This window comes from Gopherus evgoodei, chromosome 17 (assembly GCF_007399415.2).
Source record: "Gopherus evgoodei ecotype Sinaloan lineage chromosome 17, rGopEvg1_v1.p, whole genome shotgun sequence".
In the NCBI taxonomy this organism is placed as follows: domain Eukaryota; kingdom Metazoa; phylum Chordata; order Testudines; family Testudinidae; genus Gopherus; species Gopherus evgoodei.
In genome coordinates, this window is record NC_044338.1 from 10,647,554 (window position 1) to 10,662,694 (window position 15,141).

Here is a 15,141-nt window from a genome sequence, read left to right on the forward strand (position 1 = left end):
ACTGACCACCTACAGTGATCAACAATGTGTTACTACATCCTGTGCTACAGTTATTTCCATTTCCACTGTGGATAAATGTTGACTTTTTAATAATGATCACTCCTCTGAATGTGGCTTTCTTTCTATGCTAAACACACTGGACCACACTGATACATGACACTGATCTGTGCTAAAAGTATTTGGTGGAGCTACTCGGATTTACCCCAGTGCGACTAAAATCAAAATCTGTTCCACTGTGCATAATGTTCGTGTTGGCGAGAGAGAGAGATGAACAAACACTGCTCAGTCAACAGATAACGCCAGATGGAGAAGATGGAGAAAAAAGTTGTCGCAATGGTGTTGTCATAGAAACATAAGTCTGTTTATCTAACTCTTGGTCATCCCAGCAGTGTAAATCACCTGAAATGAAATTTACCTGCAGCACACACTAGTTACGGGCTCTATTTTGATACCCTTTAGTTGGATTCCCAAAGAGAGTAGCCCACTTTATGGTACAGTGAGGCATTTATAATTGACTTGGGTCAGAATCTTTCCAAGCTACAAGATTTTTTATAAAATGTTTTTGTCACAGGTTAGATATTTATATTTAAAAACAAACCTTAACTTAAAAGTTTACAGAATTGAAAAAAATCAGAGGGGCCTAATTTTCTCCTCTCTGGACTGTACTTCTTTCTTGGAAGGCTGGATAATTAGGAAAAGTGTTGAGATGGATCCTCTTCTTTTACAGGAAACAGGAGCTGTTAAACAATGCAGATGTGACCATTCCAGATCGGCCTTTATCCCCTCCACTCACTGCCCCAGCAACCATGAAGGTAGGTTACGTACATGATATGCTACGGATTGCGTTCTTTACATTTCATTCTTGTTCTGCTTTGCAAAGTGCATGCTGCGTCCCATAGTGTGGGTGCAATATCTCTTAGCGGACTGGTGAAAAGAATTGTATGGTACGTACACAGCCCGGCTTAAAGTGATTGTTTTGAAACTGAAGCTAGTTAATATCAGTGTTTAAAAGTAGCAGCTGTGTGTCTCAGGTGTTCCTGAGTGGATTCTGGAGTGGAGCCGGAAGATTGTTCTGCTGCCATCAGCTAGAGTGGAGTGTGGCTGCAAAAGTCTATGGGCTACATTGTCCTATGCCTCAGGCAGTCATTGACACCAGTGCAAATCAGCTGTCAAATGATACTAAGGCCATGTCTACATCTAAAATTTTGCAGCGCTGGTTGTTACAGCTGTATTAGTACAGCTGTATAGGGCCAGCGCTGCAGAGTGGCCACACTTACAGCAACCAGCGCTGCAAGTGGTGTTAGATGTGGCCACACTGCAGCGCTGTTGGGCGGCTTCAAGGGGGGTTCGGGGAACGCGAGAGCAAACCGGGAAAGGAGACCAGCTTCGCCGCGGTTTGCTCTCGCGTTCCCCGAACCCCCCTGCAAACCGCAGGGAAGGAGACCTGCTTGTTCGGGGAACGCGAGAGCAAACCGGGAAAGGAGACCAGCTTCGCCGCGGTTTGCTCTCGCGTTCCCCGAACCCCGAGCAAGCAGGTCTCCTTCCCTGAGGTTTGCTGGGTGGTTCCGGGAACGCGAGAGCAAGCTGGGGAAGGAGACCAGTTTGATTACCAGAGGCTTCCTCAGGTATGCTGGGATACCTGCTTATTCCACGGAGGTCAAGAAAAGCGCTGGTAAGTGTCTATACTTGATTACCAGCGCTGGATCACCAGCGCTGGATCCTCTACACCTGAGACAAAACGGGAGTACGGCCAGCGCTGCAAACAGGGAGTTGCAGCGCTGGTGGTGCCCTGCAGATGTGTACACCTCCTAAGTTGCAGCGCTGTAACTCTCTCACCAGCGCTGCAACTTTCTGATGTAGACAAGCCCTAAATCAGAAGAGTGGTAGCACTCTGGGCCCACTCTGCCTGAGTGACTGCACATGCTGCAGGGTAAAGAAGCATCCAATCCTTTGTCTGTCTTAAAAATTGTTCCTGTCTTGTTATAACCTGGGGGTCTGCTGCCAAAGTGGCGATTTTTATTTATGATTTGTATGCCTGGTGCTGTACATAGGAGATGCAGCCCATGCCCTAAGGAGCTTATTTTTGAAGGGCTAGATTTTAGTCCTCGAAAGGAGCTAGGGCAGAAGTGGATTCTCCCCCATTCTCCTTTATAGAGGCTGGGGAATGCAGGCCAGGCTCCTTCTTATAACCCCTGCAGATGTTGCCAAAAAGGAATGGGGAGGGGTGGAAAGAGAGTCAGTGCCTGTCTGGACACCCTCCAACCACCACCATCCAGCATCAGTTAGTGGAAATGGAAACATGGCCCGCCCTAACTCAATGCCCATTGAATTCAATCAGCAACGTGTATGTCTGCTTGCACGTGAACACACTCCTAGCTCACAGGGATGTCCCAAGGAATAATTTGCTAATGCTTTGAAAGGGTTGAGTGCTATGTAAGAGCTAAGCATTATTATTTTATGAAATGCAAAGCCCTTGAAAATGGAGGCTTATGCACTTTGGTTTTAAATTGTCAAAATGGTCAATTCCTGTGTTTAAAAACCCTCCAATGCTATTGTGTTTTGAAGTTTCGCTCTCTCTAAAAAAGGCATTTCCTTTTGTACCCCCCCCCAGTCCCCAAATAAAAACAACAACAAACCCCCCCCCCGATGACAATGGGCCAAATCTTTGTTGTTTGTAAATGTTTGTCAAACTAAATGTTTGTCAGTGGAGCTGTATCTGTTAACAGCAGCTGATAATTTGACCTGATAATTTGACTATAGCCTTTTGAGATTTTGCATTGAGCTTTTTTGGCAAATCAGTGTGCATCCCCAAATTCCAAAGCTCCAGAGTTTTGCATGTTTTTTTATGTGAAAAGGGCCATTTCCTGGAAATTCTAGGTTGTAAGATGACCTGAAATGAAAGGATGATAATATTTGACAATTTCCCCTTCCCCACAGCCCCTCAAATAAACAAAAAAAGAAATTATTCATTGCTTTTGCATAGCACATCTGGGTTCAGCTAGAATTTGCCCTCTCTCCTGCTTTGTTTTGATATATTCATAACAGGAATGAGCCCTGATGTATAAATAAAGAGAAGACCTGCCTTCCCATAGGATCCCATTTGTCCCAGAAGGATCTGTGGAGTAACTCTCAGCCCTTGCAGGCTAATCCTTGTGAGAGGGTTTAACACGATTTTCAATGAGAACTCCTGCCAGACAAGCTCTAAATGGTGTTCTTTACGTTGCAGTGATCAGTGTAATATTGTCAGGGCCATGCACAGTTTTGTATTAGCTGTTTTGCACTGTTTCCAGAACAATGTGTTCTTTTTTTTGGTAACGTAGTGTTAATTAAGGTTCAGGCAATACCACTTGTAGCCTGAGTTTGGCAGAAGAAAGAGACACAGATGGCCAGATTCCCATCTCACTGCTGCTTTACAGCAGTGTAATTCCATTGGATCTGGCTCATAGTATATTCTTCTCAATCACACCGCTTCTTCAGACCCATTTTGCCTGCCCATAAGAAAACATTTTGTGCATCCATATTATTTAGATGTATGCATCTACATATCTATGCAACTCTCTATATTTTGAGGATGCTGTGCTGTCCTTTGGAGCAGGATCCTATAGCTCTGCAGGGAATTCTGACATTGATTTCAATAGGGTTAAAATAATAATCAGACCTAGCTCTTATATAGCACTTTTCAGCCATAGGTGTCAAAGTGCTTTAGAAAGGATGCTGGCATTCCTCATTTTGCAGATTGGGAAACTGCTGTGAAGTGACTTGCCCAAGGTAACCCAGCAAGGCAGTGGAGGAGCCAGGAATTGACTCTAGGTTTCCTGAGTAGCAGTCTAGTGTTCTGTCCACTAGGCAACACTGCCTCCTGTGAGTTAGGTGCGTGCCCTCACTGTGTATTGATTATCTCCCCACCCCCATCCTCCTGCGACATTCCCACTTCTACTTATTTTATTGTCCCTTTGTTCCATCTTGTCTCAGACTAGATTGCAAGCGGGGCCCACTTGGGTGCTGTAAAAGAATAACTAATTATCAATGAGGAGAGAATTGAGAGTCTCAGTAGCCACAGGGAAATGAATTCTGGAGGTATTGGCACATTTTTGCCATGCAATTCCCCCCCCCCCCCCCCCCGATTTCTCCCTGCTCTCATCATATTAAGGCGGGGATCATGTGATCAACTTAAGATTGTTTTAAGGCAAGCTTGCTATGTCTATCATGAGGGCAGAGAGGTGCTAACTAGGTCAGCTGCATGTAGCTCAAGGGAACAGCTGTTTGTGGGTGGCTTTTTCCCCATCCCCAGGCTTTCTTGCCTGTAGAACCGGCACTTCCGTTGAAGCTGAGCCCCTCTGCTTGCCTGGAAGACGTTAACGAGAAGAAAACTAATTACACAACCTGTTCAGAGCGCTGAATGCAAGATGAATGCATTTTAATATACTAAGGAGAGATTGCTTGCCAGCTGTCCTCGATGCTGAGTGTTGGGAAGGTGTGCCTGTTGATTCTTTGGAGTTGGGTTTAGAAAGTGAGTGTCTGTCACTACTTCCCTGGTGTTGCCAAGTGGTTAGGGCAGAGGATTGGGTGTCAGGCTTTCTGGTGGGTGTTTCTCACTCTGCCAGTGACTTATCATTTGACCTTAAGCAAATAGCAGGCTAGGAGGCGGCATTTGTGGCACATCCCTGAGCCAAGAGCAGTGCAGAGCTGCCCTAAACCAGGAGGGGCACTGGGAAAATTATCATTCAGGCCCAAGGCAGGGGATGCATTTGGCAAGTTCTTCTGATCTTCTACAGTCTGAACCCCACAAGTGCCATGTCTGTGTAACTCCACTGCAGTCATTGAAGCAATTATATCCAGGTGAGAAGGGTGCCTCCATTTACTTGACTGTGAAATGGGTGTAATAGCACCTCCCCAGGGTCTTGAGAATGAATCAATAGAAAAGTGGTTAGAGATCATAAGATGAGAAGAAAGATGTTCCAGTGTTTAGGGTACTAAGCTAGGGCTCAGGAGACCTGAATTCAAGTCCTCGCTCTGCCACAGACTGCCTGTGCGACCTTTGGCAAGTCACTTAAACTCTCTGTCTCTCAGTTCCTGCACTGCCCGGCCTTGCGGGGGTGTGATGGGGATTACTACATTAAAGACTGTGGTATGCTCGGATACTATGTAATGGGAGTCATATAAGTACATAGATAATACATACATAGAAAGTACCAATAACATTCTCTATGGAAGATTGTGGTACTAGGGACATAGGAATTACCATATTGGATGATTATTTATGTATTTACTAATTGTATTGCATTAGTGCTTAGGAGTGCCAGTCATGGACCAGGATCACAATTTGTGCTAGGTGCTGTACAAACACAAAACAAAAGATCCCTGCTCCAAAGATCTTACAATCTAAAGATCAGACCCAGGGTTCATTTAGCCCAATATCCTGCCACAGGCAGTGGCCGTCACCAGATACTTTAGAGGAAGCTGTAAGAACCCCACAGTAGATAGATGTAGGATAATCTGGCTTCTCTTAGTTTTTCCAGAGGCCACTGAGTTAAGAGACGGAACCATCTTCTTGTTCTCTTGCCTTTGGCAGCCCAGCTCATTAAAACGATGTTCACATCCATAGCATCCCTAGCACCAAGCAGCACTGTAAACATGCCATTTAAAAAAAAATCAGTTGATATATGTTTTTATAAAACCGAGGAAGCGGAGGGAAGCCATTCATCAATAATTATGACCTGGATGTGTCATCAAGCTGTTAATGAGTAACCAGCATTTAGTTTGGGAGAACAGAGTGTTTGCACAGATTTAGGTTCCCAGGCTCCAGCTGGCCAAGGAAGGTCGAACAAAATGGCAGAGAGGCTCTTTGTTCCTTTTGAATGAGAGCAGGGTCGGGGAGGGGAAGAGGCATCCTGGTGTTCCAGACAATATGGAAAGACGCTAGCTTGGTGGAATGACGGGGGAGAGGATTAGGCGCGTGAGGGGAGCTCACTGGTACAGATGCAGTTCTTTTCTCAACCAGGCACAAACATTTCTTACGTGCAAGCGCTGAGCCCTACCAGTCACTTTAACACAAGATGGTTGGGGCCTGATCTAAAGTGTCACATGGAGATGGTCATGCAAGAGGGGAGGAAGGAGCCGAACAGGAAACCTTCCCCTAACCATGCAAGGCCCAATAGCAATCTCTTTCATTTGGGGAGCACTAGGAAGCTAATGACACCTCCATTTGTTATGGATGGCGCAGCATGTACTTGTACATGTACAGTGGTGGGCACTGAAGAGTCTGGGGGAGATTATGCCTGCCCAAGGCCTAACCTCCTTGGAGCTCTTCCTGGGGGCAGGATGGCTCTGCATGATCGCTGCGCAGGGCTGTAACATAAATACTGCAATCTAGCCCCCATTATTTCGTTTCAGTTAGTTGAAACAATAAGCATAGATATAAATGTTGTTGAACTGGGCCCTATATGGCTCGAGCTGGCTCAGCACCTGCAACCAGTGCCAGAGGTTTAAAAAAGCTTGGTTCCCATTGAGACACCTAAAGAAGTGGCCAGATTTTCAATAAAGAAGTGTCCTTTGAGTGCTGAAAATCTGTCCCTTATTCAGATGCCTACACGGGAGCTGAGCTCTTTAGAAATCCATCCCCAATTCTGGGTGCTGAGCCCTTTTGAGAATCTGCCACACATCCAGGAAAAGACAGCATGGTCTAATGGTCTGAATATACTGAAAGCAAGGCACCCCTGAGTTTTAACGTTGGCTCTGATGCAGGCTCCTTCTGTAGCTGTGGGCAAGTAAATTCACCCTTTTGTTTCCCTGTCTGTAAAAAGAAGGATGGTAGTAACACTGACCTAATGTGAGGGTGTTGTGGAAATTACTTAATGTTAAGATAGTCTGGAGATGAAACATACTATAAAAAAGTGATGCTCTGTATAGGATAGCTACAGCATGGAAAACACAGTCACGTGACCCATCCCTCCTATTGTTATGGTAACTCCTATTGTTATGGTAATTCAGATACATGGAGTGAAATTCACCACTGAGCAGAAAGTTAGAATCTTGCACCAGTAAGTTCTACGTTAGCCTCATTTTAAGGACTTGGTGGTGTCTAAACTTTGTATTTCTTCCTCTGTAGAGGGGAAGACTTCACCCTTTGAAAATAAGAAAAGGCCATTTAAAAACCTCTTCCTGGATATTTATTTTTTTGTGGCAAAATAACATATTCACATGCCAGTTTGCCAAACTGTTGTTTAACTAAAGTGATTCAGCTGAAAGAGGTCAACCAGGCATGAAGATCAAAACAACATGCTGAGCTGCTACCAGGACAATGAAGATATATGGTTTCTTTGCTCTGCAGAGAGCCCAGCTAACTTCTGGAGAGTGACCTCTGTTGGTTAAATTTATAACCAATTGTAAACAGATCTGTTTGTTTATGTTCCCTGAGCATGAAGCAAAGTCAGTAATTTTTATATTGACACCTAGCAGTCTGAAAAATGCAGAGGAGAGCTAAGAATTAAAGCAGCTGAAGGAGAAAGTGAAGCTTGGTAGTTAGTTAAAGGAGAGAGAGAATTCAGTCTTGCTCCTGTTTGGCTTCATGCTACTCCTGATCAGAGAGTGTTTAACAGAGTGGTTCTCAACCTTTCCAGACTGCTGTACCCCTTTCAGGAGTCTGATTTGTCTGTCTTACCCCAAGTTTCACCTCACTTAAAAACTACTTGCTTACAAAATCAGATATAGAAATACAAAAGTGTCACCACATACTCTTACTGAAAAATTGCCAACTTTCTTCATTTTACCATATAATTATAAAATAAATTGATTGGAATATAAATATAGTACTTACATGTCAGTGTATGGTACATAAAAGCGTATAAACACGTCATTGTCTGTATTAAATTTTAGTTTGTACTGACTTTGGCAGCACTTTTTATGTAGCCTGTTGTAAAACTAGGCAAATATCTAGATGAGTTGATGTACCCCAGGGGATCGCGTACCCCTGGTTGAGAACCGATGGTTTAACATGTCGGATTATGTGTGGGGGTTTAGCTTCATTTTCCTGCTCCCTCCCCCAACTATTCTTCAAAGCAAAGTGCAGAGGCATCAAACACTCTTAGAATACAGTTTCACGTCAAACCAGGGTCCTAGAGAAGTTTTTAGATCTCACGTGACTTGAGTAATTGACAAAAGTGACCATCTGCTGGCTGCTCAGAGGTCTGTCAGCTTGTAGCCTCAGTCTAGATCCCAGCAGACAAGTGTGTATATCCCCGAAAGCACCATCCCTGGGACGATCTACACTGCAGAATGCCCCCTTCCCCTGGAAGCAAGTCTCAGAGCCTGGGACACTGATTCAGGCTCATGCTACAAGGCTAAAAGTAGTAGTGTGAAGTTCCTGCTTAGGCTGGAGTACAGGCTCTGAAACCCAGCGAAAGGGAGGATCTCATCTCAAAGACTAGGCTCCATGCCCAGCAGGAACCTCTACACTGCTATTTTTAGCCCCACAGCACAAGTGCTTTAAGTCCGAGTCTGTGACCTGGGCTCTGAGACTTGCTGCGCATTTTGGATTTGCAGTGTAGATGTACCCAAAGTCACCCTTTCTTTCGCAAGCTCAGTATAACCCACTGTGAGTGTGTGGCACAGATTCTTTTCTGTGCCCGATCCACAGAGGTTATACAGCTCCAGCAGCAGAACCTTGGTACTTAAGTTGACGCCGTAGCAGCTTGAGCTTGTACTCTGGAGGTCCCTGGTTCAACCCCAGGTGCGTTATCTATGATAGCATCAGCCGAGAGGGCAAGCTGTAACTTTTCAATGAGACTACACGCACTCCCCCTGAACAGGGGATAGGCAATTTGCTGGGGTAACATGGGGGAAGTTCCTGAGTGGGAGCTCTGCCCACTCCCTATTCTGCAGGTGAAGAGAAGCCTTCAGTCTCTAGGTGCTACCTTTCACAAGCGCGACCGTTCATTTGGACAGAAGTAAATACATCTGCAGAATTGTCATGCAGGCTCCTAACTGGCTGCTCAATGTGTGACTGATTCAAGAGCAAAAACACAATCAAGTAGCTGAAGACAAGAAGAACATGCACAAAAGAATCTTGATGGATACTCAGGGTTTCTGAAAGCTGTCCTTAGTTCTCCTTTTCCATCAATGTTTCCTTTACAAGGGGCAGGGAACTGAATTCTTGCTGTTGGGGGAAATAATCTAATTTTCCAGAAGTTTTGCTGCAAAAGGACTAAAATAATTTGTCATTGGTAAATAGGGTGACCAGACAGCAAGTGTGAAAAATCAGGATGGGGTGGGGGTAATAGGTGCCTAAATAAGACCAATCCCCAAATATCGGGACATCTGGTCACCCTACTGGTAAAGTTCCATTGGAAAGCTTGAGTTAAAACCAAGCAAAATATGGCAACGCTAATGTTATTATTTAGTAAGAATACTATGATAGTGCCTGGATGGGATCAGGGCCGCATTGTGCCAGACACTATACAAATAAAGGCTCCAGCGCTGGAATGAGCTTTCCAGAGTCACAGGGTTCGCCAGTGTGAACCTCCCTGCAGGTTCAAGGTATGGGCACTGAGCCAGAATTAACTGTGAAATGTTACAACAGCTGGTGGGCAGAAAAGTATCCACATCCCCCCTGCCACGCCACCCTCCAAATAATCACTTTTTGATGTAATACATTTTCAGTGGGAAATACCTACTTTTTATCAATATTTTCAGATTTTTGTCAACAGAACAAAACAAACATTTTCTTTGGCTTCCAACAAGCACGTTTTAAATTGTCTAAAACAATTTTTAAAAGTGTTGAAAACTCAAAAACTTCAGTACAGATTTTCATTGAAAACTTAATTTTCTTCTAAAATATTCCCAGAAAATGAAATAATGTGTCTGACCATCTTTGGCACTGAACTGAGTTATTCAGAGTTTTGGATAAGGATGGTCTGTTTTTCAGAGTCTGCAGCTGTCTCAGTTCCACCCTATTCTTTACAGTACTGAAACTGACAGTTTCTGACCCAATTTGACCGCCAGTGCAGTCAGTGGAAACAGCCTGTTGACTGCACTGGCGGTCAAATTGGGTTGAACTGGGCCCTTAATATATGGCATAGTAAAAGGGATGCTTTACATTAAATCCAATATTACTGGTAATTAAAGCAGGGAATAATCCACAGCGTATAAGTATGTTTAATTTGGCCTCTTTTCTTTCTTGACACATATCCAGAAACAGATCATGATTTTGTTAAATTTATTTGTGGGTCAACCTCATTTGATTGACATCTTTTACTCTCTGGCGTCATAGCATATGTTTGAAATTTGCAAAGTGTTGCTTCCCTGTGATTGGTTAGATAAATCATAGAATATCAGAGGTGGAAGGGACCTCAGGAGGTCATCTAATCCAACCTGCTGCTCAAAGCAGGACCACTCCCCAGATCCCTAAGTCGCCCTCTCAAGGATTGAACTCACAACCTTGGGTTTAGCAGGCCAATGCTCAAACCACTGAGCTATCCCTCCCTCCAATTTCAGGTGGCATCCTTGGAGCTGAAGAGCCATCCACAAATTCACTTCTTGACCCTTCCCTTCATGTGGCAGAGAGGGACTGACCATCATGTGGTATTTCCCCCTGTTACTTAAATGGCTAAGCTTGCAAAGTGCTTCCAGTGTGAATTTTGACATTAGTTTATTGTGAATGTTTATGTTAGTAAAATAATAACTCAGATCTTTGCAGAGAGAGAAATAAAAGGGGCAACAAGTGTAGCAGAAGGAAATTAATTAAAAAATTCCATTGAATAGTCATAGACTGTTGTTGTTGTTGCAACGTTCATCGAGATCTGCTATTCAATCAGAATGTCAAGGATTAGTGTGGAACTCAGCTGAATTGGTGGGATTTCTTCCCTATTTCCCCTCTCATATCTGCTCATTAATACACTTGGCTACCATCTGCATTACAGTTACAATGCTTTTCATCTTAGGCCCTGTCTTACTATGGTTTAGTTAGGTTCATGACACTCTCACTCAATGCAATTATGACTAGAGGTGTCTGGAAAACAGATTTTCCATCCCGTGGAAAATTTATAACTTCTTTTTGTCTCAAATTGGGAAACAAAGCCAAAATTCCGTTTTCCCTCCATGAAATAGAATTCCAAAAAAATGTTGTTTTGCATCAGTTGAAACATTTTGTTTAGGTTTTGTCCATTTATAAATTTCTTAATATAAAATAAAATTTTTGAAATGAAAAGTTTTAAAATAAAAAATCAAAATTCTTGTTCATTTTTTTAAACAAAATTTTGTCAAAATTGTTATGGTTTAATGAAAAATGTTGGTTTTGTTAAAACATCATTTTTGCACATAAAAATTTCCAGATCAGCTCTGGTTGCGACAAACACATTGAGTTGTTTTCCTACAGCAACTTTTTCAACAGCACAGCCATGAGTCAACTGACTATACCAACCATTCTGTCTAACTGTATGTAGCAGTGCATTCCGGGAAATTCCAGACAGCAATCCAGTAGAACCACACAGGGAATGGAGTGGCCAGAGAATCTGCACCGACAGTTTGGCAATACATTCTGGAAAGAGACCCTGAAGGAATGAAGACTGGAAAGACCAGTTACGCAGGCATGAGTACCTTTGATGTTGCCAAAGAGCAGTGTGCTGAACCAGTTGCAGGAAGGCAAGTATGTGCCAGTGACAGATTTTTTCCCCTTCTCTCTGGTCTTGCTGCCAGAGACACAGAGGAACATCAAGCAGATTTCCTGGCCGAACTCATGCTGTCACCCAAGGAAATGAAGCGTAAGCCACCCCCTCTTTGTTTACCTTGTTCATAGGACAGGAAGTTTCAGTTGATTGCGGTGATGATGAGCAAACCTTTAAAGGTCTGGAGCTTGGGTTCACCTTGGCTGATGCTGATGATTATAATAATTGTGCTTTGTGGAACGGTGCCACTGTCTGCCTATGGCAGCTGAGGACCACAGCAGCAAGGGCCATATTTTAAATGCTATTTAGTTGTCTAACTCCCACTGAAATCAATGGGAGTTAGGAGCCTAAGTACCTTCTCATCTCTGCCGTAAGTGACTTGCCTGAGCTGAGAATGGAACCCAGAACCCCTGATTCCCGATCCTATACTCTAACCTAGACAGTGTTTTCTCTCCAGTTATGGGAGTTTGTGTGAATCTTATTCTCCAACATCTGCAAACTTTGGGCTGGACAGAGCACAATCACTAGTTTTCATGCACTTCCACCAGTGGTCTAAGGTGGACTTATAGTCACATTTTTCAGTTTATTACAGTGCTACCTGGTAACTGGAAATGAGGGCTAAACAATGTATCCAGGCTGTTCAATTTGTCTTTGGTTCAAAAAATGGGTGAGGCTCAAGAAAGAGCTGATATTATTTGAACTAATTCACTCTGTCTACTTCCACCAAGATCTTATGTATATATATTTAGATAGCGCTTTTCAAGTATAGATTTCAAAGCACTTTACAAAGGAAGGTGATATTGTCCCACATAGAGAATCATTATTCCCATTTTACTGACAGAGAAACTGAGGCACTGATAGGTGAAGTGACTAGTCCAAGGCCACCCAGCAGGCCAGTGACAGAGATGGGAATGCAACATAGGTCTCTTGAGTCCCAGTCCAGTGCTCTATCCAATAGGCTAAAGTGACTGGACCTGAGGATGTGGCTTGCACCCATCTCTGTCTCTTGCCATATAACTCCAAAATCATTACAGCAAAGTGCTTAATTTTTACAGTAGTGATCAGTTTTGGCATATGGATACTTAATTTTGTTGTCGAGTATCAATCATCAGGAATTATTAGGTGAGAAGAAAAATATACGTGTTATAAAATGCTTACAGTTTATCCAAGTGTCAAATCTACCCTATTTTAGGGCAGTTGTCAAGCAATGCAATGAACACTTCTTTTTTTTCTGAATCCATTTTTTCTTTCTATCTTGGAAGGAGAAGAAGAAACACTCTCTACTTTGCTGCCCAAGATATTGTAGTTTGCCAAGGGGATTCTGTTTCTTGACCCAGTGAACTAAATGTGTAAGGCTGATTTAGATTCTGTGTCCATTCCATTCTGGGTCAATGTTTCTCCTCTTTCACTGCAATTCACTGTTCAGCTGTATACACAGCTGTCACCCAGCAAGGAAATTTTTAGAGGCTACATCCAGAGCTGGTATAGATTGGGGTAGCTCCATTGACTTCAGAAAAGCTATCTTAATTTACAGCAGCTTTGGGGGAAGAGGGGTTATTTTGGAGGACAGCACCCTGTATATGTTAGGCTGACCTGCAGAGAATCCATGATAATATCAGCTTTTTGTGTCACTTGCACCTTTTGCCTCCCCAGAGCTGCCTCTGAAAGCAAGAGTAAATAAAACAATGGAAAATAACGCCGTGAATGACCTCTTCAGATGCTCCTCATTTCTGATGGCTGCTGCTGTTCGTAATATATACACACATACCACGTTATCTGTCTAGTAGTCCAGAGACCCTCGAGGGGATTTTCTTTCTGTAAAGGAGATATATTTTCAGTTATAAACAGGTTCAAAATGTGACTTTTGTTGCTCTTGAAGTTTCACCCATCATAGCTTAGCGACTTTTCTCAGAGGACAGATAGAGGGGAGTTGGGACCAATCCTGCTCGTGCAGCAGGTAAGGGAAAAGCTCCCATTGATTTCAGTGGCAGTGGGCCCAATGGAAGACAAGTCCTTGATTCCAGATTTTTAATGAAGCTCGTGACATGCCAGCAAGTGAAATGTCAGGAGTTAATAAGAAAAAGTGCTAGTTTTGTTGCAATAGGGGACAAAACTCAGGTGTAGGGGGAGGAAAGACCTTTTTCTTCTGGCTTTGTGATGATTTCTGCAGAAGGAGTAGAAAGGCTGATCCTTTTTCCAAATGAGCTCAGAAAAGAGAGTCAGCGCTCGTGTTTGCACATTGAAATTACAAACAATTTGCATAGGTTTGGCTAATCTTTCTGAAATTAAATCTCTTCCTTAAATCAGACTCTGTTTATTTTGTCTAATCTGGTAGTCACTAGATCCAGGGAATTTTCTCTCCCTTCTTTCCCAGAAGGTGATTGGGAACCTGAAATGCTCTATTGTTCTACTGGGCACAGTGTTCACTGTCAAGTTTACTGATTGCTTTGAGATAGCAAAATCCTATCCATGAGCTAAACTCCCTGGTAGGTTAGACTGAGCATATGGGTCACGGTCCCAGTTTTGAGGAGGGTCCAGGGGTTTCATGGCTGGAAACGTGGATTAATAGATGACAAGGGACATAGTAGAATGGGGAGAGACAGGGAAGGTCACAGCCCAGTGACTAGTAGATGTGGCCACTTTGCAAACGGACCGTGGTATAATTCTGCATGATGGCAGGTGACTCTGTGCCTGAGAGGCCCTGGCCTGCAGAGTCAGTGTAGTATGGTACGCGTTGGGAATCAGACTAAAAAGTGCACTGGAAGAGCTATAGGCCTAGTTTAAGGCTGTGGTAAGATAAGCCGAGGGTTAAGCCACTAGTGCACCTAAGGATTTAGCCACTGATTTCATTGAATCTGGTCCTCCTCTTATTGACGTTAAAGACAGAGCTCTCCTTGATGTCTGTGGGAGCAGGATCATGTCCAGTGGGAGGGGAGGGCACGCAAGGCCACATAATCCATTCATCCCTGCACTGATGCACTGAAGGGAGGTGGCTTGTGTCTTCCCTATTCTAAGTTGCCCTTTCCACTGCCATAGCCCCAGTGTGTTAACCACAATGGGGAATCGGTGCAGTACAGGAACACTTTAGCCACACTTCCTCCTGCACTTGGTCCCTGCCCGACTCATCTGGCCTACCCCCTATGTACTTCCGATTCACCCCTTGCAGCGGTGGTGGAGCAGAGCTGGCATAGCTCCCTATGCCAGAGAGAATTCACCAGGGGGGCACGTGGCTGCTTTGAGGTTACTTGACACAGGCAGCAGGGTGAGCTGAAAGCCTTATATAGCCTCTCATATCTGCAACTTTTTCACGTGCAGTAGGGCTCTTGGCATCTCAAACCTTATCTTTGAGTCGCAAACCATTGCAAAACCAACAAACCATAGCATAGCCCTTTCTATATCCTTAATAGCTCCTTTCTCCGTGGTGAAGAACAGAACGTTTGTTTTTCTCCACATGGGCTGAAATTGACAAGCTTTGTTGCTG

The 15,141-nt window shown here is 43.7% G+C and overlaps 1 protein-coding gene across 5 annotated transcripts in view; it reads left to right on the forward strand.

Annotated features, from left to right (window-relative positions):
• RAP1GAP2 (RAP1 GTPase activating protein 2) overlaps positions 1–15,141 on the forward strand; it is a 241,162-nt gene that overhangs the window by 145,889 nt on the left and 80,132 nt on the right. For all 5 annotated transcript variants that reach the window (XM_030536311.1, XM_030536309.1, XM_030536310.1 and 2 more), the window contains one exon: positions 728–812. In XM_030536311.1, coding sequence (XP_030392171.1) covers positions 728–812 — 85 coding nt within the window. The remainder of the gene's footprint in view (positions 1–727; positions 813–15,141) is intronic.